The sequence below is a fragment of the Saccostrea cucullata genome, unplaced genomic scaffold, assembly GCF_032062105.1.
Source record: "Saccostrea cucullata isolate Sc308-1 unplaced genomic scaffold, CSIRO_AGI_Scuc_v1 ctg8195, whole genome shotgun sequence".
NCBI lineage: Eukaryota > Metazoa > Mollusca > Bivalvia > Ostreida > Ostreidae > Saccostrea > Saccostrea cuccullata.
Window position 1 is genome coordinate 33786 of NW_026933559.1, and position 24258 is coordinate 58043.

Here is a 24258-nt window from a genome sequence, read left to right on the forward strand (position 1 = left end):
TTCACTGAATCTAAAAATGAAGAAATTCACAGGCTCTCTTGGATTAAGAGTACTTGTATGTTTTTTATCTATTTATGTCTGTATCGTTTATAAAAGTAGCGCTCAATATTTTTTGAAAATAAGCTACCCTTCATCTAATTAAACTTCATCTGATGTGATAAAAACATGTTGATATATGGACATAGTATATCAAGATTTGTCATGTTGCCAAAGCGAGGCATGCACATTAATATAAACATTATAAACGTAAAAAATTAAATAAATCGCGTAAATTAATATTTAAAGCTGATTACTTTCACAAGAATGCATGTACAAGCAAGTTTTACAAATATAAATCGAGGAAAACATATTAAAACATGAAAAAAAAACCAACCAAGTATAATGCCCTGAAAACATTTGCTAGATCATTTTTCTCACTTAATTCAATATTAATCATAGTCAGGATGATTTTCTACGTCATAATCAGGGTGAGCCTCGACATAAACTTTTATGTTGTCTTTGTCATCAGTCAGCTGACCATTCTTGTGTTGTTTGGGGAAACCATTAAAATGTCCTGATACCTTGTAACCTGTTCCCGGTGTTCCTTTTTGTTTATACCTTAAAAAAGACATTAAAGGTTAAAGATAGATGTTATATATAAAGACATTTATTTCTATATATCAAAGAATCATTAAAATTGTAAGAAAGTGAGAGACATAACGTACAAGTACGTAATCATCTTCATGCCACAAGACAATTAAATAAAATGCTCAAATTTATTTTTTCTTTAAATGGAAAGTTCAAAATGGTGTAAAATGCAGATTAATAATTTGATTGTAAACTTCATGCATAGCAAGATTTATTACAATCATGCAAAATTAAATGATAAAAAGATTAGATTAAAAAACATCTGTGGATTGTCCTATATCATATAAATTTACCCTCATTTATTAAGGTTTAAACAAAAAATACCGTTATGCTACTATAAATGTACACTGTAACTGAAATATGTGATTAAGAAAATACCTGTAGATAGATAGTTTTGGTAAAAAAAAAGAAAGAAATTAAAATCCTGCAAACAATACATTCTGAAAATAATCGTTATTTAATTTTAAAAAATTGAAAGAAACTTTAAGATAGGAGAGGTTGGTTAAATAAACAGAAACAGAAAGTTACGTACCAAAAACCGAAATAACAGCATGCAATAACAACAACGATCAGAATTACCACAAACAGACACCCAACAGTGACTCCAACAATCAGCCAAATCGTCCTTAGTTTGCCTAACAAAGAATTGAAAGAATTATATTATAGTAAAATCACATATTTTCGTGGGGAATGATTTTCGTCATTCGAAAACAATGAAAATTAACCCCCATAGAAAATAGTGATTCCGCAGTATTACATGCATCACTGTTGCCATTCACACATCACAAATTAAAGTATTCTTTATTTACTGAAAATTACTCCATATGATTTGCATTTAAAAAGCATGTTTGTTTCAGATGCAACATAAATCTATCAATTGAAAAATTATTTCACTGGTTGGGAAATAGAAATACCATATATCTCAATATTTATTTTTCAGCGTAACCATTTTGTATATTCATCTTTTTACAACAGATGTGAAAATCATGGTTTTTAAAAAAATGTATCTTCATTGAAGAAAAAAAAATATTTAAGCCGTATATATGGTATATCCTTTCATTAAATAGAGATGCAAACTCTTAAAACTATTCACTTTCAGGTAAAAGAAGAGAAAACATGATTTTCTGAACTCGTGTGATAATGAGTCATATAAATCTGCTCATAAGACAAAGAAAATAGGCCAGCAATCTTTATTTCTGAGAAAAATAAATATATCAGTATAAATTTTCAGTAAGTAATTTCCTCATTTTTTTTCTTTCGTTCGTAAAATTATATATAATTCATTATGCCATAATGCTAAAGATGATTTATGAAGTTATTTGAATTTACCGGAAGTGCCCCCAGGTGACTCTGTGGTGGAAGCTGCACCGGATGTGGTATCCACTGGTTTTAGGGTCGTGAGAAACACATCTTTTGTACATGTATCTACAGAAAGTCAAAGTGACATTTTATTCAAAAAATCGATTTATAACTGCTTTCGAATATGTGTAAACATCACGTTCACGTACCTTGAGAGTTGCAAAATGCTCCAGAATTGGGGAAAAGCTTTATATTATCCAAAATAATGGCACCTTTATTTGCCCCTTTGGTCATTCCCTTTATTAAAATCTACGATAAATAAGTTGCAATGTTTAACTTTGAATAGAAAAGATTTGTATACAAATAACAGATGATCAGTCTTAAACCAGATAAAGTAACTAAATTATTCAATTCTGCTTCATGTATATTGTATTCATTGACTCTTAAGATCAATATTGTATAAAGGCAAACGTCACTTCTCAGACATGATAAAATAATTTAAAGGTAGCATCGTCAAATTTGTCGTATGTACATCTTTTTAGTTCAAGGAATTTCGTAAATTAATAATTAATTGCAAAGAGATTTAACACCCACACCCCCATCTCCGCAAAAAAAAAAATTAATAAACATATATTGATATTGCTCTCACTCGATCTGTTTCTAAGGTGGATACTGTGAATGATTCACACACGAAGTTGTTGACTTGTGGATTTACAATCTCCCGTATAGCATCACCACCTTTCTTTTCCCAAGAAATAGTGATATTCGAGTTTACGTCATTGGTATAGTAGCTGAACGCAAAACATTGTGTATGACTCGTTCCTGCAATATTGCTGGTCAAAACTTTTCCTTCTCTGTCCGCTGTTTGGCTGGTCATATAAATGAAATGGTCTGTAACAAATTGAAACACAGACAGTTAGGTGTTTTCATGGACCATAGATGTTTTCAACAACAGCTGATCAAATTTATTATAAGAAAAGAAAAACTTGCCCCCAAAATCTTTTCCAGATGGTGGATCCAATATTGCAGTTGTGGTGTATGTATCACGAGTAAAAGTAGTCAAACTTAACCCACAAGTATCCACTTCAAAATCACAATCAAATGACACTGCATAACAGGTAATAATTATGTTAGTCTAGACAACACTGCCATTTTGATGTCATATTATGCTTGTTAACCTCCATATATTTAGAATTTATCCAAAATGATAAAAAGATAAGGATGACATATATTTCTTCTATACATTGTAATTACCTGGTTTAGATTCCGAATACACAAAGTTAACACCAACATTGTCATTGGCGGCATTCTGAAATAGCTAAACAATACGGTTTGTTTCCATTACTAAAAGACGAGTATTTTAACTTCTTTCCACTGTTTGATTTATTTTTCAAAATTACATTAAAAATCAAAATATCAAAATATATATTCAAGTTTATTGATTAGAATGTTTCACGTGATACACCATCACAGATAAAGCTACCTTAATTTCACACGACTCATTAAGTGGTCCTTTTGCGTGGAGGAACTGGTCATAAAAGTAAAAATACCACTCCGTTCCCCCAAACAGAACTGGATCCGTTCTAGTGTCATATGTCCAGGCACTGATAATCACATTTCCGGCCGAGTCATACACCTCTATGAAATGTGAACAAAGTAAAAATCATCAGATAATATATTTATAATTGGGAATAAAATTACAAAAAAACTGTTTCTGATATAACAAAGTAATGTTTGATTTACAAAAATACTGAACCTAAAAAGTTCTTTTTCATATCTGCATATGTAAACCAAAACTGGATATTGAAAGCGCTTTGGGGCAGAAATGCCAGTGTACGTCGCTCTCCTACAAAACAACAAAGTTTTCATATCTGCCATTAAAGCTTCAGTTAAATAAATCATTTTCTTCCGTTTATACAGAACAATCTCTCACCGCTGTTTTGTAGCTGGGTGTCTATTTTGGACACTACTGCGCAGGTCGAGTTATCTCCCCCACATTTACCACATTCATCAAAAACTTTTCCATTAAAGCGGTCATCACAACCAAATCTCTTCAACAAAAAGACGAGTAAATCAAGTCCCAGCATGAAAGATACCTTTTCAACTGAATAATCAAGATGCAACTGAACAGGTGTCAGCTACAATAAGCGAGTTACTTGTATTCGTGTGTTCGATTTCTTGTTTAAAAATAGCAGATCAGCCAGATGTGCTTCACTTTAAACTCGCTAAGCTCATTATACAATTAATAATGTTTTCATATTGTAAGCTTAATTGGTAAGAAGTATTAGATATTGAAGCATTTTTAATGTCCATGGACAAAATCTTGAAAAAAAGCTAGTGAGCTGTGTTTGTAAACGACATTATGTTTGTTGATTTTCTTAGTACTTTATTTACATTCAAACAAGGATTATCTAATGTTTTATACCTGACACAAACCATCCAGACACATGTAGTAGGACCCTGAGTTTCGTGGCCAGTTGTTTAAATCCCAGGCACTAGATCCCCCAACACAGGTCACTCCGTCAGGCATAAATCCAAATCTGGTAAACGTGGGGATCGTGTGACCAGGGGCGGGGTCACAGGTCACCTCACACTGACCATCAGCTGTGATTGGTTAAAAAGGAACATTTACTGTGCTTGTGGTCACGTATAGTCATTTTAGATTTAGATTAATCTATTTTAGAATACTACATAGAACACACAGATAGTTACCTGTATCAGAGTATCTTGACCCCGTCTCGTTGTACAGGTCCGGTTTGATGACATTGTTGTCCCTCAGTCTTTTACAAGTCTCTCCAGCACGCTGGTTCCTCAGAACTGTCTGGTCAGAGCTGTCACTGGGACAGGCCTGATTATAAAGAGACTGATGCTTTATGGATTTTATATCTTCTTTATACAAAAGTCTCTGATCCGCCATTCTCCTTACAAATCCTGTTTGAGAAGAAACGCGGACCAGAAACCATTGGCTAGCGGAGATAATTTTACTGCGGAAAGGGGTTCACAGAAAGCTATTCATATCACCAAAAGAGGTATTTTGTATCACGGACAACTCCAGCAAACTTTATCAAGTCTAAAGAGTGTCAGTTTTAGCTGGAAATGCCGTGCAGTAGAATTTGATACATAAGAAAAGTTAAAAAGGAATATTCAAATTTTCCCTTTAATGTTGATACAAAAGATCTGACAACATAGCAAAGTTTATTTTATAACTTCTATTACCGCATTGTTACAAGCTTCAGCATCATATTCATCTCCTGGACAGCCTTCAAAATTGATAGGTCTAAAAAAGAATTAGAAATATATATCAGAGCAAATCCTTCGTTCATCATAAGACGTCTAAACCAATTTGTTATACTCACGCTGGGTTGTCGCACTTCCGTTTCCTGTAGTTGATGCCTCGCCCACAAGTTCTGGTACACCCTGTCCATGCCCCCCACTGACTCCACCCTCCCTCTCGCTTCACCAGGCTGCTTAGTTTGGCACTTGAGGCGTCAGCACAGTCCGTTTTAAAGCAAATCTTCAAAAAATTTATTCATACTGCCTCAATCCAACCAAATCTGTTGTTTAAAAGCCTTTGTAAACTGTGAAAATCTACACTTACTTTATTTGTATCACAGTACATGCCATAAATAGAAGTGGTTTCTTTGAACATCTGTCCGTAGCGACTTTGCTGGTAATTATGATTGGCACAAGAATATTGGAGACAAACCTATAGAATAGAAACGTTAACAAGTATGTACTGAGGACAAACCTACAGAATAAAAATGTTAACAAGTATGTACTGACAGTAAGAAGAAAGTAACATAAAAAGACGGAATCAAAGGTATACATCATATTTTAAATAATGAACGTACACCAAGCTTTGGATATTTCCTAAAACGAAATCCACTGCCGTACTTGAACTCACAGATCTGATCTGGTGAATACATCTGGCCTGAAAAAGAGAAAACCATACAGACCACTGATTTCTAATTAATGTTGTCAATCACACATGAAAGAGGCAGATGGAATACCTGGAATGATGGGATTGAGAGTGACGTCTGCTATGTTCGTTTGGATATCTTTGGCGGGAATATTTTCTTCCCATAAACAGGATTTACTTCCTGACCTAAGAAAACGAGAGGTGCAGATGGTTTTATTTCTATTTTTAAAGAGTTCAAAACCCCTCTGCTCACTTATATAAAAAGTTATCATTTTCGAAAAGAAATGAATTCTAAAAGTTAAATACAAATAATCAGAGCTGAACTTGCGGAGCCAACTGGACAAAAGACGCTTCAACTTGAGAAAAATTATCAAGAAAAAATAGATATTTACACCATCAGGAGTCTTTTTTTTTATCTTATCAGAGTCATCAGTAATTCGAGTCACTTACTGTAATAGTGTATTCATGTCGTTCTTACTGCAGGTGCTCCAACCTGTTCCGTACCCACCCATTACTCCTACGTCACTTCCGGAACATCCTCGATCTGAGTCATGTAATCAGGAGTCGTTTTTTTTTTTTTCTTATCGGAGTTATCAGTAATTCGAGTCACTTACTCATACCCATACTGTACGACATTAAATCTTGAAATGTTAATTTGAAAATAAATGATCATCAATCACATAGACCTAAAAAAATATCCAAGAATGCATTTTTTAGAAACCAATTTTTGAATACTTTTTGAAAACTGGACCACTGTGACTGACCATAAATTATCTCAACTTCTTTTAGAAGACATAACAACATCATAATCTTCAGAGGGATGTATTTTTGAAAGACTTTGATTAAAATATATCTACTTTTTTAATCAAGAGAAATTCACAGATTTTTCTAATGGCAAATCAGCAACTAAAATTTCTACCGTTATTCATGCTAAATACATTTTATATGATGCCTCCATCCAAGCTTTGAGGATAACAACCGTTCAGCTTTTAGGCGCAATATCAAGTGGATTTCCAGACAACTAAATGATAGTTGGATGGTAAACAAATATGATATAGGATGATAAATGTGCAAGGGAACAAATATTACGGACCTTAAACAAAGGTCCAGCTGTTCTACTATTAGAATATATGTACATGTATATACCCATAATATGTTAATAATTCTGATGACATTTTTTTAAAAAATATTTTTATACATTAATGATTATGATTGGTTTTTTTTTTTTTGTTTTTTTTTTTGTTTCCAGTTCAGTTGAGTTTGAAAAATATTCTTCAATAAATACCCACAATAACAATTAACTACTTAACTGGAGAAACCAAGTTAAAGTATACCAATTAATTATGGGTTTTGAACATTTTTCGATTTAACTTATTACATCCTTAAGAAATGGTGAGCAGAATGATGTTTGCAGAACATCTAGTTTACTCCAACTAGTGGTTCCACTAGTTCATTTAATCATGGTCATGTCAAAGAAATTATCTCCTAAACATGATTACAATACCCGGTATACTACACGAGAGCACCAACACCCGATGATTAAAACAAAAACATACAAGTAAACATTGATGTCACCATCAATTGTCGCCCGGGAAATATATAAAGTAAGCAATGTAAACGAGTCTTGATCATCAAACCGCTTTGGTATGTGTGAAACGGCATGCGTCTAATTGATGGCGACGATAGTCGCGAGTATCTTGAAAACTTACAGTCGGATAAAAATCAAACAAAAACGATACCATTTTAAACTTGATCAAATCCTCATGTAAATGTTGGCTGCATAAAATATAAATTGAAGTTAGACACATGTATCACCTATATTCAAAAATGTATTAATTTTCAATTTTAGAATATAAAACAGGAACTATGCAGAGTGCGTTTTTATGCGAGAAGTAAAATTCGATATTCTAAAAAAAGGGATCTGTCGTTTTTTCGATAGTATATGATAAGCAACTTTATATATTAAACATGTAAAACATATTTATTTTTACATATTCATTTTATAGAAGTAAATATATTATGTATCTCGTAATTTAGAAAGGGAAAGAACATTCTGATTAACAATATTTTCAATGTTTAGAAAACCTTTAATTCTGAATAACTTCTCCCACCCCAATCACCATACACCAACACTTAAACATATATGTATAGAGCAGTCCTGTCCTCCGGGCTGCAATAAACAATGGCTAGGTAAGCCCGATAAAATTAAGAGCTATTAAATCAAAACATCTGACAGGTGTCTTCCCTCACTTTTGTAGCAACGTACCTTTATAACCTGCATACGGGGTTCATATCTCTCACTTGATTCGATAACAAGAACATGTTCTAAACATGAAATATTTCTAAAACGTGGCTAGTTATTGACAAACAAGTTTATGAAACAATAAAATCAGCAGTCTCGTTTAAAGTCATCATTTTGTAAGTTCTATGGTCGATACAATGACCTTGTCAGCAAATACAACTTATCAGTCAAATGCTGACTGGCTTTTTCATACTAATAATGTTCAAGATTTGATAACTTTAACTACATCATATGATTAACTGTTATGATGAAAGTAGAAGAATTACAATTGGTAAATACTACACTACCTTGAGAATTCCTGGGGATTTTTATGAATATTTTCAATTACTCAACTCCTAATTTTCAGAAGCTGAGTATCGGAATACCTCAAGGAAACAATTTGTATGCATCTCGATCTTGTGACACAGTGAATACTTTTTATGCTGGTTGCAAAATGGTTGTGTTGACACCACAAAAATCAAGAAAAAAAATCCCTCCCTCTTGTATATGATAGTACAATTTATCCTTTTGGAGAAAAGATTTTTTTAAAGGTTTCTCTTTGACAAAGAGCACAAAAAGGAAAACACTTTTGCAGGGGAGAAAATGAAACATGAATACATGACGTATATTAGAGGACGTACACTCATTTCTAGCACATACATAAGATACATATAAATGTGTAAAAACAAATATAAAATAATATACATACATGACTACTAATATGATTTGCCCCTAGGCATGCTCTAGATCCTAGGGCTGTATCAATATATCGATATTCAAGAAAAATATCTTATCGAAAAATAACTTCCAATACGTATCGGACAGACATTTTTTCTTCTAATTCTGTTAAAAAGATGGAAATATCAATCACAAAAGATTATATTTCACTTTTTTGAAATAAAACTGTTCAATAATTATATAATTTTTAAGGAAATAACACAGTTATTATAATTGTTACAAAATACAAAGAGAATTTTATTTGAACATGTTGAATTTACTGTCATTAAAAGTTTTTTAGTGTTTTTGGTAATGTCAATAAGACAAGAACTTTAAAATGGGTAATAAAACACTTAATTGCTATGAAATTTTTGCATTAAAATGGTTTATAAGCCTTTTCTGATGGACTTGTTTTAGAATCCAATATATCGCATATCGCTTAAAAAAATATTGTATCGTATCGTATCGAAAATTTTGGCTCAATACACAGCCCTACTAGATCCTAATAAAATATTCCCTCACCCAGTTTTCATGTTTCTTGACCTACCTTGTATTTCCTGATGGAACAATAACAGGGGCATAATAAAGTGCCACGCCACAGCATGATATGCCCGTCAAAATATTACACAATTATCTTTAACAGTTTAGACTGCAAGAAAATCACTTCAACCTTGATTCTAAGATTTCCATGATTTTTCCATTTTAAAAAAAAATATTTCTTTATCCATCCCCTGTGCTGTAGGCATAATTATAACAAATATTACATAACTGACAGATTTCTATACAACTGTTTGTGTTAGACTTTGTCAAATGCCGGCCATCATAATAAACAATATCAAATTAGTCTTAACAACTTAATCTATGCCAAATTAATTTTGAAAAGAAAGGCTGGCCATCAAATGACATATTCTATAAACTGACCAGCAGTTCTTCTGTCTAATCCCCAAAGGATACAGATAAGGCAGCGCTTGATCAGATAGCCTTCCTACATTGAACTCATTAATTAATCTTTGACTGGATGCTTGTCTACTCATTACTCCCTAAATATTAATGGATCTGCACTTTTTATCCTAAAACACTTTTAAAACATATAAAATACTCCATGATTTCTTTTTAGATTTAATGCCAGACAGGTTTTAAATTTAATTCATATGGTCAAGTAGGCATGCTGATTCAACCCCACCCCACAAAATTAGTTTCTAATTAATTAATATTATATAATATCAGATTATTAGTTTATTATGCAATATCAAATAAGTTTTAATTACTTTTCATCAAATTCATTTTAAAACTTAGGCTTAGCCAACAAGAGCTATTTTTAATCTAACAGTTAGGCTGGCTGTCCATTTGCCCAATACCCAAGGGATAACACCAATGCTCTACTAGTTACCTCCTCACACTAAACTCATTAATTTCTCTCTAATTTGACATGCAACTTTCTGCTATCAAAATTCTTCCTGACCAGTGCTTGATAATTAAGCCCATGGGACAAACTGAATTCCTCTCATTAACATGAAATTTGTTTAAGATTGCTGTAAAGTATATGATGAAAAAACAAGTTTTTACTTGATTTTAAACTTTTTAATAAGGATACAACTCTATTTTTTACATTTTTAGGATTATGAAATTTAAAATTTAAAAAACTTAGTTTTTTAAAAAAATTTCACTAAAATTAAAGGTCACAGTGACCTTGAAATAGGTCGCGACACACCTTCTACCTAAGATGTATACTTTTGCCAAGTTTGATAGCTCTAGGTCTAATAGTTTTCTAGTTATGAGCCGGACAGGATTTTTCCATATTTGGCCATAGCATCTTTATTAAAGGTCAGAGCGACCTACTTTTGGTGCGCGACACACCGTCTACCCAAGAAGTATCAGTTGACAAAGTTTGATAATCCTAGGCCTAATAGTATTGAAGTTATGAGCCGGAAAAGAATGGACAGACGGACAGACGGACAGACGGACGGACGGACATGAAGCCTATAACATAATACGTCCCGTCTTAAGACGGGCGTATAAAAAGATTGCTTCAGTTGTATCATGACTTAATTTAATAGAATTTTCTTCAAACAAGGAAGTATTATCATGCAATCGAAAGCTTAAAAGTTTTTTTCAGGCTTTTGTAAATGATATATCGAATGCATAAAGAGTATGGATGAATATAACATATTTTTTTAAAAATAAAAAATGGATACAGTCATTAAAACAAAGACAAAGGAAGCACCTTTTAAGCACTGAAATTTTATGATCCACTTTTTATTGCTCATTTGTGCGTTCATCAATAATTCCACTTCTTCACAGACTATTTCTGACATCAAAAGAAACCCAAATCATGACGTGCCAGAAAAGAGCTGATATGCGCAATCGAAGACTTATTCTCTTGAAGAGGTTCATTTCATACTCTGTGCTCTTTTGTAAATTTGTTTGTTGAAGATTTAGACACTTTCAGCCCCTTTCAAATTATACTCAATTTGAAGAATATTCATTTCTCACTGTTCAGGAAACAAGTGGGTTATATTCTTCATAATTTTTTTTTAATTTCAAAGATGATATTAAATATAGGTTGAGATATTTACAGGTGTCCGATCTCGTGGGCCGTGGCCACGAAGCTGGCTGCCCCTGTGGCTGTGTCCACTCCACAGTTATACTGCTGGTTACAGACGCCGTTCTGGTAAGCTCGACCCAGTACATCCAGATTCTGTAGTCTTAGGAAATATAAGATAACCGTCAGGATGGGACGACTTTTCCAGATCAACAACTATAGTACATGTATCTTATCATTTTGATAAAATGGTCACATTTACAATATTGTTCTTTTAGACAATTGGATAAAGTTAAAATGGAGGTCATTATTATGTGATATTATGCTTTCATGTAAATTAGTTGAATCTGATTGGTCAAGAAACATTTGTTAAAAAATACTATTAGCCGCTGAATAATGAATCCACGCCCTCCAGCAGTCAACAGTGCTTGACGACGGGTGATATTCCAAAAAAATAGCGACTGCGCAGAATTTATGCGCGCACTGTTCACTGTTATATGTATTTGTATAAAACATTCAGTATAATATAATTAATACTGCAAGTAGTTGAGTGTAACATTGAAAATTTTCACCTCTCGAAAACCATTGTCAACTTCGGCTGCACCTCAGTCAACAATGTTTTTCTTGGGTGAAAATTTTCAATGTTACACTCAACTACATGCAATATCTATATAACAATAACAAATAGAAGCTGGAAAAAGGTTTTTGTCCGAAACTTTTGACATTTCTACGGACAAAGCTTCATTGCTTTGACATCACGCAAATCAATAATAGGTAAAAATGATAACAGCGAATTTTCTTATGGTTTATACACAAAAGTAACAGTTTTCACCTGTTTCTATTCATGCTTATGAAACCTGCTTTAAAAATTGTAACAAGTTTAATTTTGGTAGTTTCGACTCTTAAGCTGCAAAAAAATTCTAATTGCATTGATAATTTGTTTTCTCCTTACCCCACGTGCATATATCGTATGTCAAACTGGCCATCGTTTGTTGTAGCAGCACAGAATTTGTTCAGGACTTCCCCCAGCAGGGTTGTAGATGGATCAAAAGAAGCCTGAAATAATGGTATTTTATCAAGTATAACAGATGTACAAGAAAAATAAAGATGTACATTTCTTAACTTTAGGATAATCTGTATATGATTTTAAAATTTAAACGAAAGAAGCCTTCTTTATCATTATTGTCATTATATATCATGATCAGTATTTGTTTTTAGAATTAAATTGTAAATCCTATTTGTGGTATTTGTATGAGCTGAAGTCAAATCTTACTGGATCTGTGTCGTAGAAGTGGACTTTCTTCAGTACTAGTGTGACGCTGTATCCTAGCATATCGGATCTGGACCATTCCATCTGAACCTGATATAAAACTATCTGTTACGCTACGTTAACTGACGCAATATCTGCGACCATCAATGATTTTAATGAGAAAAATTGTCGAAAAATCAATATGCATTAAAGCAATTAACTTTTTATATAGTTATTTTATAAGATTTTTTTCTTATTAAGGTAGTATAAAACACTCATCAAATCTCTTATAAAGTACACCAGAAAAAAGAATAAAGCACAAAAATGTCAAAAATCAAGGATGTTTAAATGAAAAAATAAGTTGTGACATGTTTTCACCATATTCGGAAAATAAATAATTAGAGATATCCTGTATCTTGGTTAATTCAGGGCCTACATTTTGATCGTGTTTATGCCGTGTGACTGTCTCGTTATTAACTTATTATTTAGCAGTTAAGTAACTGTTGATCCGTTTATAATAGAGATATGGTCCCCGGTAGCAAAATACTTTACTTTTTAGTACTAAAGGGTTGCCTTGATAAACAATATCACACAAAAAATAGTGGGTCATATTTCAAAAAGTTGTGGAAAAAAAATGAACGGTTTTGAATTTCTTTCATATAATTACATAAAAAGAGAGACTTTTGTATATAAAAACAAAATGTCAACGTTTGAACAAAGTTGTATTTAGGGGGAAATTGGGGTTATATTGTATTCATTTCTTTAATTAGATATTGTACATACCGCGTTGTATTTCATTAATATATGTTGTAATCGTTCTGCGAAATCTGTGACCAGCATGGTTTTCGTGTAGGCAGCATCCGTGTAAACCGCCAGCTCTATCGTCATGTTCTGTGACGGCACCGAGCGTCTGCTTCTCTCATTAGATTCAATCATGTTTTCTACAATATGTGAAAAACGCCTTTGGAAAACAGCACTTCCTTATCAATTTAATGTCCACAGATGACAATAAATCTTGGGAAATATTGAACATCTCTAATAGACAATAATATTGAATAAATGACTCACCTGTTGCTGGGTTGGAACAAGAGATTTTGTCTTCGTGTTGAGCAACAAGGACAGGGGTGTATCGCTTACTAGTTGACCCAGGCAAGGATTGCACATGTAACTTATACTTTGGAGTACTGATGATCCCAAACTAAGAAAAAGAAAAGAAATACTTTTACATCCAGTCACATCCATGCATCTTGGCATAAAAAATAACTGATAAATATATATATATATTTTTAATTTTTCAGATGTATTGCCATATTGCATACTATATTATCACAGAAAGACAGCGAGGCGATGCCACCATGTGACGTCACTACTCCTGTAAGAAAGCAGTCTGGGTGTGCGTCCGTCCACCGTAGAGTAGACGTGTTAGTCAGAGTCAGAATTTCCGCAGACGGATGGAGGATGCTCTCTGGTTTAGCGAGTTCCAGGTTAAATTTCTCCCCGGAATACTCAAACATAACCTTTATGGAATCTGGCAAGAGGTTAGATTCGGCTCCTCGTTTTGGCCTATTAGTAAACGTAAAGAAATAAAAATGTTGAATGACAATACATTATTTACACATTGACTTGTCCCCGGAGTTTTCTGTTTTTCTGATCATGACAAGTAGCACATGGCGGGTGTGACCATTTTATTGTGCTTCTTCAAAGCACCCAATTCCACCTCTTTTTCAGAGTTCGTGTTGGCTTTGTTCAATAAGAATGACTAAACTTGTATTAATCTTCACATTTCATGAAATGTTTACAGATATGTATTTCTCTTCATTATACTCGAAATTAAATAAACTACACTGAGACTGTTTCAATATATATTTTTGTTATAATAAAGACAGAAGTACAGTGCTTTTTATAAATCATTTCAGTCTTGCAGATTATAGTCTATAGAATCGGATAGTATTTACAGTCCAGTGTCGAAATTTTCCAACGATCGAATCACACTGAAATTTCCCTTTTGTCTTGAAAAAAATTACATATCATTCTGTCGTTTACAAGGACTAAAGTTTTGCTACAGATTATGGTAGTCAATTATTAGTAATAGCATTCTTGTAAGTAGACAAGAATGAACAACGAAAAAATGAATAACAATTTTTTTGTAATGTCCGTGTTTTCAGCAATATTAATATACATCTGTATTATAAAATGCGTTGTCAAGGATATGGTTGAAAAATACAATTAGGCCCCCCTGTGACACATTTATGGCCAGGTACTGTTCCTAATAAGAAATTTTAAAATAGCAGGTTTGTTCACAATCTTACCTGATAAAATTACCTTCATGCCATAGTTTTGTGTCCTTAATATTCGTCATTCCTTTCCGTTCCATTTCTTTTCGTAAGGCCCCTCCATCTTCTGCTGAACAAATCCATATCTGAATCACAAAAAGAACTACTCCCAGCATTTGGAATGTCCCGACGATTATAACTGAATCAAGATTTAAAATGACGTCATAATGAATTTTAATGATAAATGACGTCATATTGCGCTAAATATTTCTTAGATTTTGAATTCCTTTTTTTTTTCAATAAATATTTACATTCAGTGTAATTTTCCTTATGAAATCCCTATAACACACGCAAAACTTTGTCACCGCGCGTTAGAATACACAGTAGGAACTATATGCATTTTTACCTCTAAAATGTAAAATGTTTTATTTCAATTTAATGAAAAACTTTTCCTGAAAAATTTAGGTAAAAAAACGTAAAGTGCGTTAAGAATTAATTTGTCACTTTTTTCCTCGCAATGTTTGTTTGAGTCATTTAACTTTGCAACGTCATCTAACGTCATTTGATGTCATAAACAGCTCTTACATCCATTAACCACGGCAGTTATGAAGGGCGCTAAATTCACATTTGAGATTAACGGAAATAAGCAATTATGAAGAAGGAAAATTTAATAAATAACAGTTATTTATGTCTTTGATTTACAGTGAATAGTGCAATTTTTGCAAAATGAACATGATGATTTTGTTGAAATTTAGGCCTAGACATAAATAACAGTTATTTATGTCTCTGATTTAAGTGAATAGTGCAATTTTTGCAAAATTAACATGATGATTTTGTTGAAATTTACTAACATGATAATATTCTTTTTCCGCTCCTTTGTAAAAGATTAATTTTTTTTTCAATTTTCATGCAAATTATAAAGTTATAAGCAGAGTAAATTTGGGTCTTAGTCATAAAGTCTTTTGTAAAACAAACCCATTCTTCTGCTAAAATTGAAAGAAATGCTTGGGAAAGAAAAGCTTTAGTAATTTTTTGGAAGCAATGACGCTGCATATTTCCAATCTTGCTGTTAATGTTCCGCGGTCTTACTCCACAGAACACGATGATTATAACAAAAAAAGGTTTTTATAAACTAAATTATTGAGAATTCTTCAATAAATTTCATTTTTTTTTCTTGCTGAAAGGCAAATAGACCTGGTGAAAGAAAGCAAAAACTACAAAAAAAGTTTTGCACTTTTCCACACACAAATTTGACAAGATTGACATTTCGATTTCTAAGAGACATCGGTTTTTCGTTTAAAAAAAAATCTACGACATGTGCTTACATCAATATTCAAACGTGTAATTGTTTTGACTTTTTTAGATACATTTGTATGATTAAAAAAAGGTTTTTACATATATCATATTTCATTTCTTAAAGATTTTAAAATGATTTTTAATTTCAAGCAAAAAACAGATGTACGTGATCGACTGTTCAAATAAGCATTGTTTTTTTTTAGTGGTGAAATTAGAAATGTTTCTGTTCTAACGTATTTTAAATTACAGATTTAAATAAAATCAACTTGGGATACACCCTAACATATATAAACATTATATGTTTAAACTATATTACAAAGTTTTATAAAACCATACTTACCAGATAAGACGCCCATAGAACCGATATAATTAGTTCCTTGTCCATTGAAATAACAACGAAAAAACATTATCTTCCTAGGATTCCGGAAAGATAAAGTTGATCTTCAAAATTCTAAAAGGCATGATCTCAGCACCTTAAATTAGCGGAAAATAAACAGTTTTGACAATTGAATTTATAAATGTCGATGAATAAAGCTTCGAGAAACGTATCGGTTGTACGCCTTTATATAGAGTATTGTGTAATATGCACGTTTTAAATTTACCTGCAGTAGAGCTAATTGGAATCGTGGGTTTCCTAATCCCTCATCTAATATATTCCACAGATAAGTATCACCATGTGGCCTTGAGTTTAACTAACCGTAAATACGATCAGTTACAAATTGTAAATATATTTTATATTGTACATAAACAAACTCATTTCCTGTTGCATATTTATGAATCACTATAAATATTTTCCTGCTGGGAAGTCGTCAAAATATAATGGAGTGAGGGATGTCAATTTTTAATTTTGACAGTCGAGATAATATAGCCGTTGTTCGTTTTGACCAGAGATGTATTAAAAACGATATCCCTGCTAATAGCAATCATTTCCCACCTACCTTCCGTGACTTTTGTCCATAGAATGCCATTTAGAACCTAATACAGAATTTTTAACTCACTCTGAACGCGATTTAGACACGCACACCACGCTAAGTTTACGTATTTGAAGTTCTTACGTTTCTGTCAATTAATTCCACAGTTTTATTGACGAATCCATGTGATCGCTGACTCTTTGTTGACCTTTTATCCGGGGAACTACACTGACGGGAAACTCTAAGCTAATGGTAGAATCGCCTCTCTTAATTATACAAACTTAAAGCTTATATACAATTTGTTAAGTACATTTATAAGTATGTATTGTTTGTATGTACTTGTTATTTAAAGTATTTGATTTAACTGAATAATGGTGATAGCCTTTGAAGTAAACGTACGGAACTATAATTACAGTGGATCACACACAAACACACCCTTGCACAAACACAGACATGCACGCACACACACACATTAAATTTTCTGTAGCCTACAGGGATGTAAGTTTCCTATCAAGCGGATGCACACACGCACTTAGTGGCGCCATTTTCCCTTTATACTCATCAAAGAAATAAATCAGACTCATCAATACACCTTATGGAGGAATTATTCTCATCTTAGAAAATAATGAAATCTTCACAAATTTAAAGATGACAATTTAACAAAGTGATGGAATCAATTCGACCGTTTTATCTTAGAAGCAAGGTCAGGTCAAGGTCATTACATAAGATGAACCTGCAACATGAATGGTCACTGAAAAGGTCACTGCATGCATAGAAGACCTTTACCGTTCAGTCACGTTTCAGTAGACTTGCAGTCATCTTTCATTTAATATGGCAGCGAATCATCCTATGTTTATTTCTTTTTCATTGACATTAAGAATAAAAAATAACTATTGCCAATCATGCTTACTTCTATTTTCAAAGATTGAGTGTTTTAATTTTTGCATAAAATTATATTACCATAAAGGGTCTATCAGATAATATTGTCAAACTGACATAAATAATTCAACTAAAATAGGTAGTGGTTTCATCAAATTGCCTCTAATTTAGATTAAGGGAATAATACATGTAGTTTGTTTGGTTTTTTTTTAAATATGCTTCGAATATTTTTAAACTTTTTTTATTTAAAGTAAAGATACTAAAATAAGTTTTGACAGCTTAAAAAGAGAGAATTTAAAAAAAACCTTTATGATTGCATGCTTTCAAACTTAAAAAAGATTATTGTAATTTGATTGAAAAAATATATTTATTTGATATAATTTTAAAACTTTTGGTCCATTTTGTTCTTAAATTTTTCTACACTTTAACACTTTACAACTTACAAAATTGTTAGAGAATCCTTCATAAAAAAAAGCACTTTCTAGCAGGGTGCAAGTTTTCTAAAGTTTACGTAAATAAAAGACGTAATATTTTAATTAGAAAACAATTTTTCTTATTTTATGAGATTAAGTAAGTATGAAATAGTTGGACTTTGACAATAAATTGAAGATTTAATGAACTTTTTAAAGTGCGTGAAAATGCGTGATTGCGGGGAAACGGTAAATGCGTGATTTTGCGTCAGAAATAGGAAATGGTATATGCGTTAAAATGCGTGACTGCGGGGAAGGGGGTTAAACTTGGCTCTTGGGTATCTTCTGCTAAACTCACTTCAAGTTTTAAAATTCCAATCCAGAGTAGGTCAAACTGCAAGGTCAAATGATTAAAATTCTTTATACTCAAAGGAAGATCTTGTTAAAAGAAATGCACATATATGAAATTTGGAAGCCTAATAACAACTGTTAAAAACGTATATCTTAGGTTTTAGTTTTACATAAGTAGGGCAAACTGCAAGATCAAGGTACATGGTTAAAATTGTTAGTACAATGTACCTACCAAAAGGATATTGCAAGAAATATACAGGTAAAGTAAGTAAAGACAAGCGCTAACTAATCAAAAGTTATGCAAATGGTTAATTATTTTCAAATGTATGTCAAACTCCAATGTCAAGGACAAATGGTCAAATGTTGGTACTCATGTGAAGATCATTTAAGGTTCATAAACCCTCTGCTCACTCATATGAAATTTATCTCTTATTTTTATGATTTTCCAAAGCAAATGTATATACTGAATAAAAGACAAACAAAGAAATACATCTGTGAAATATAAAACCATAGGCCATGCAGAAACAATTCAAAAGTTATGTTAAGGTTCATATGTATAAAAGTGAGTCAATTAGAACTCCATGATGAAGAAAAAAAAGGTCAAATTTATGTATACCCAATGGATGATCTTGTCACAGAAAATACACCCATGAAACAAGAAATAATAATACTAACTGTTTAAAAAACAGGGCTACTAGGATTATTTTTTTATAGGCAGGGCAAGATCCAAGGTCAAAAATATTTGTAGAAAAGGAAAGGCCTTTTCACAAGAAATAAACTTGTGAAGTATTAAATCTTATCACCCCTTTCAAAAGTTATGGCGAAGGTTATGAAGTCTGTTAAGATTTTGCAAAGATGGATCAAAATGCTTTTTTTTTTTAAATTAGAGATAAATAGATTAGTATATAAGTCATAGTTTCAACCAAGGAATCGTTTTTTTTAAAATTAGAAAAACAAACATTCATTCATTTATCTTATATAAGTCATTATAGTTTCAACCACATACAACAAACAAGTTACAAAAAAGTGGAGATATATATGTTCATAAAAGTAATGAAAAGAAATGAATTAATGGAAAACCTGACAGACAAACAGAAGGACAGGGCAAAACTATGGGCTCCCGAATTTCTGATTATGGGAGCATAAAAATGAGGCTCACATATAATTGAATAAACTACAATGAGAACAGAAACTTTGCTGTGTGAAATATATGGAGATATGGAAAAGTATTCAAGATCAAAAGTCCTTTTAACCAATACAAACCATGGAGGAGCATACTCTGCCGACCAGTCCACACTGCCCTCCGTGTCACGATCGGGAAATAACGAGAAAATCCGTCGACAATACATAGTGTAAATTATGGTCAAAGAACAAGTATGAAAAAAGTCAATCAGCATTTAACTTAATGATAGATTGTATTTGCTGACAAGATCACTATATCCACCAAAGAACTTTCGAAATGATGACTTTACATGAGACTCTTGAAATTCCTCTTTCATCAAATTGTCTGTCAATATTTTACCTCGTGTTGGAAATCTGGGAGATATAAACTCCATATGCAAGTAAGGATACGACTACGTTGCTGCATAAGTAAGGAAAGACTCTTTGACGATTGAAAAGTTAAAGTCAACACGTTTATCACAAAGCTTTGATGTTAGATTACCATTGACTTATTTTCCTAGTCAAATACTCAAATGAAGTACCAAAGTCACGTAAGGCAGTGTAGCAACCTCTAATGATATAACGCCACTTAATGATACAAATATCATTAAGCGTTGCACCTGCAACGCTTAATGCCATAATTTATTGCATCAATGGTTGACCTTTTCAACCACAAATGCTAAATTGACATTTAATGAAAGAATTACATCATTAGGCGGATGAGCATGCTAACTAATATTGCAATGATTTATGACATTAAGCGTTGCATTGCAACGCTTAATGATATTTGCATCATTAAGCGGCGTTATATCATTAGCGGTTGCTACAAGGCGGAGCTATGGCTTTCATATTTGACCCTAACCTTGGATTTTGACCCACTTTTACAAAAAATAACCAAACTTTAACCCTGGCCACAACATTTTAACAATTGGTGCTAGGGTTTTCGTTTCATTTATTGTGACCAAACCGTTCAAGGGGTGTAATTTTTTTTTTACCTTTGACTTTAGAGCTAGTTTGACCCACTGTTGAAACACTTTAACCTCGTTTATAATTTTTGAAGAATAAGCGCTAGGACTTCATAATCAGATCTTCTTTTGGATACCAAGAGTTTGACTTTTTGACCTTGACTTTGAAATTTGACTTGTATTCGAGAAACTTTAACACTCGCAGTTTTTCTTAAGACACAAAAGATAGAGCTTTTATTTTCATTTTGTTATTCGTGTATATCCAGTTTAGAATCGAACAAAGCAATCCACAGATATTGTCAATAAATGCATCTCAGAATCTAGTCTACTTAATTTTTTTTTTTGCCATTGATGCAATTGATAGAGTAAGGGGTATGGAACTTTGGACCTATTTTTCTTCATTAATAATGCAGTGAGTCAATCCTATTTCATGTTATCCTAAGAGGAGATAATTCCTGACCAGCTTTAGAAGATAAAGGGCGACACGACTGCAGACTATCGATTCGTACTTTTAAAACTGATACATTCCCTAGGTAGTGTCTTTGAACTTAAACAAAAAGGGAAATAATTCTTATGATGTCATGATGATTAACATTTTCTCTCAGACTAAAGAGGCCCCTACTTCATTTTTTTTAAATTTAAAAAAAAACCCGCATGGAAAGGGTCTTTAATCATATCTAGGCGGTTTTTATAATGTTAAGTTCAGATACGTAGATGAAAAGGAAGATTTGATACGGAGTACTACTTCGGATGATTCAGAGGAAATGATAGTGATGTGAATGTCTCTCAGTCGGCCGTACAAGGCAGAGACGGATACCTACCACACATGAAGATACTCTCTCTATATAATAAATGAATTGATAATCTCTATAACAGTCAAATATTTATATAGATGTTTAAAAAGGACTTTTGAACAGAACTGACGAAACAAATTTGATGGACCTCAACCCCTGGGGACGTTCTATTGCAGTTGCCTTTCAAATAGTACTAACCGTCTTTCAGGCCATTGCAATTAATTATAGCAATATTATAATGGGTAGAAATAATCAATATTTTAGGTTCAGTTCATTTTGATATATCCAATACACAAAATAAGATGACATATTATGTTTTTTTTATATATGACGCTTTATAACATAAAACCAAGTGTAAAAATACTTGAAAGTTGGCGTTTGATAACATAGATGCACCAAGTGCTCACTTCCAGTTTAATGCGACGACCACTCATCACGGAAATTAATTCATCACCACCATTTTTATTATTATTTCACGTCCCTTGGAGTACGGTCCACACTATGGCACTGCTACATATGACTGGATTTAGTAAGCCATTTTCTGTTGTTTTTTTCCCCTCAAAATGCATGTGTTCATCTTCCTATCTTTTAAATGTTGAACTTCATTTTTTTTATATAAGCTTTAAAAATTCTAGCAAGGAAGTTACCTCTTTGATCAGATTGAAATTGCAATATATATCTACTAATGTATAATTTTGGTAAGATAAAATTAGAAACAACTCTTTTGATAGGTTGGTTCTGCGCCTTGTTCTTTGAGTTGGTCCTCCTGATTCCTGGTACAGATGCTCAGTCTTGGAGCTGTGTCACCGCCGAGCAGTGTGCGCTCTCGTTAGAACGAGATTTTAACGAGACTCTCGCAAATAAAAATGATTCCCATGTCATAGATTTCTGTTTGTAAGTCAACAAATGTACATGTACTGGTGAATCAAAATATTACTTATATCTGAAATATCAATATTTTGAATGTCAAAAAAATGTATAGTGTAAATTAACATATATTCATGGGGTAATTTTTTCGTGATTTGAAGAAAAAGTCTTGGTTCGAGGAGATTTGATTTCGTGGATGAATTGTTGAGTGGTTATGTATTTAACATTTTACATTTCGTGATGGACATGAATTGGTTGGTCTTTTCATACTTGGAGATTCGAAAACAACGAAAATAAAACCCCACGAAGCGAAAAATTTGTGATTTCCCAGTGTGCAGGTATGATGTAATTTTTTTGTTGTTTTTTTTTTCAACAGGAAAAAAACAAAGGAGTTCCGAACTGTATGTTTAATTGATGCTGTCATTAAATGTGAATGGGGTGGAAACGAAGCTGAATACTATAGACTGCAAAACATTCAGAAAAGTTTCCAGCTAAAATGCTCTGAACGTGAGTGAATAACAAAACATTACTAATCTTTTTTATCCTAGTGAAATTGAAAAAGTTAGAAAAACATTTAAGAAAATCATTATGAAATTAATTACACGAGGAACTTAATCGTTCTTTTAATTTGAATTAGATTTTTTTCTCCTTGCAGTTTGTCCAGTGATGGAAGAAATTAAAGCGTGTTCGGGTCTAGTGAAGTATAACCTATACATAACGAAGAAATTTCAAGAATTCTGCAAGTTAGTTCAAGATCGTTATACAGAATTGTACACATTTCAAAAAAAAAATGTCCTAATTTTTGCAAAAATTCTAATAAGTCTGTGAATACTTATTTTATCTGTAAAGAAGAATTAGTCAACAATCTTTGCTCGATTTGAATTAGCCGTACCCATATTTTCAGTTATAATACTTTTTTCTGATATTTGTTTCCCATTTTTATCAAAGTTCATACAAAGAAAGCGTCAGATGTAAAGAGAATGCCTTGATGGTGGACAGCAATTGTACTTTTGGCGAAAAACTGTATGTGCAAGATTTTGAGGCAGACACTTTACGTGTGTTCAAGTACATCTGTGACTCCGGCAAGTAAATCACACCTTATTAAAATCAAAAATAATTTAAATGCGTACGCGAACTTGAGTTTAAATTTGCTTTAATCTTAAATAGGCGTGCAAATTATACGAAAAAACTACAAATTTATTTTAATAGATATTTCTTCAGGGAAATGAAGCGTAATTAAATTTATTCAAATCTGGCAAGAACCTTACTATAATCCTCAGTCGTACATGTAAAGTAACGTAAATCTCATTGTAGGTTGTGAAGACATCGACAGAACCTGGGCTGTGTTGGAGCGATGTACATCAACTTACAATCTGAATAACGCCGACTCCGGATGCAAGTAATGTGTAATATTAACATCTACCGAAGATTGTTTCCCTTTGTTTCTTACGAAAACAACTTTAATAGATCAAGAAACCTTGGACTATTTTATAACCCACCTATAAATTCTTGTGCAGTATGCTATTAATTAAATAAATGAAACATCGCTGGCGTATAGTTACCAGCAATACAATGATTAACACACTGAAACCTACTTTATACGATTATATTTAATATGCAGAAATAATTATTTCAAAAAATAAAGTTGACTTTTTTAAATGTTAATACTTAAATTAACACTTGTGGCTATTTCAGGAAATTTTTATATCTGCAACAG

At 32.4% G+C, this 24258-nt stretch overlaps 2 protein-coding genes across 2 annotated transcripts; one reads left to right on the forward strand and one right to left on the reverse strand.

Moving 5' to 3' along the window:
* Positions 1-272: 272 nt before the first annotated feature.
* On the reverse strand, positions 273-17375 carry LOC134238661 (A disintegrin and metalloproteinase with thrombospondin motifs 5-like). Its single transcript, XM_062720781.1, is given in 28 exon segments — positions 273-597; positions 1160-1262; positions 1957-2052; positions 2136-2235; positions 2576-2817; positions 2917-3033; positions 3181-3244; positions 3410-3564; positions 3683-3772; positions 3860-3977; positions 4352-4530; positions 4639-4774; positions 5143-5203; positions 5283-5440; positions 5525-5632; positions 5778-5857; positions 5937-6031; positions 6296-6425; positions 6460-6470; positions 11420-11548; positions 12338-12441; positions 12659-12745; positions 13418-13575; positions 13703-13832; positions 13954-14197; positions 14944-15053; positions 16544-16676; positions 16806-17375. Coding segments are annotated over 27 exon segments (3219 nt in total). The 5' UTR covers positions 16589-16676; positions 16806-17375; the 3' UTR covers positions 273-428.
* A 4693-nt stretch (positions 17376-22068) lies between these two features.
* Positions 22069-23959, forward strand: LOC134238664 (uncharacterized). The gene is made up of 6 exons (XM_062720784.1): positions 22069-22203; positions 22406-22568; positions 22918-23048; positions 23197-23284; positions 23490-23623; positions 23856-23959. Exons 1-6 carry the CDS (start codon positions 22092-22094, stop codon positions 23942-23944), a joined length of 717 nt encoding a protein of 238 aa, XP_062576768.1. The 5' UTR covers positions 22069-22091; the 3' UTR covers positions 23945-23959.
* The last annotated feature ends 299 nt before the right edge of the window (positions 23960-24258 follow it).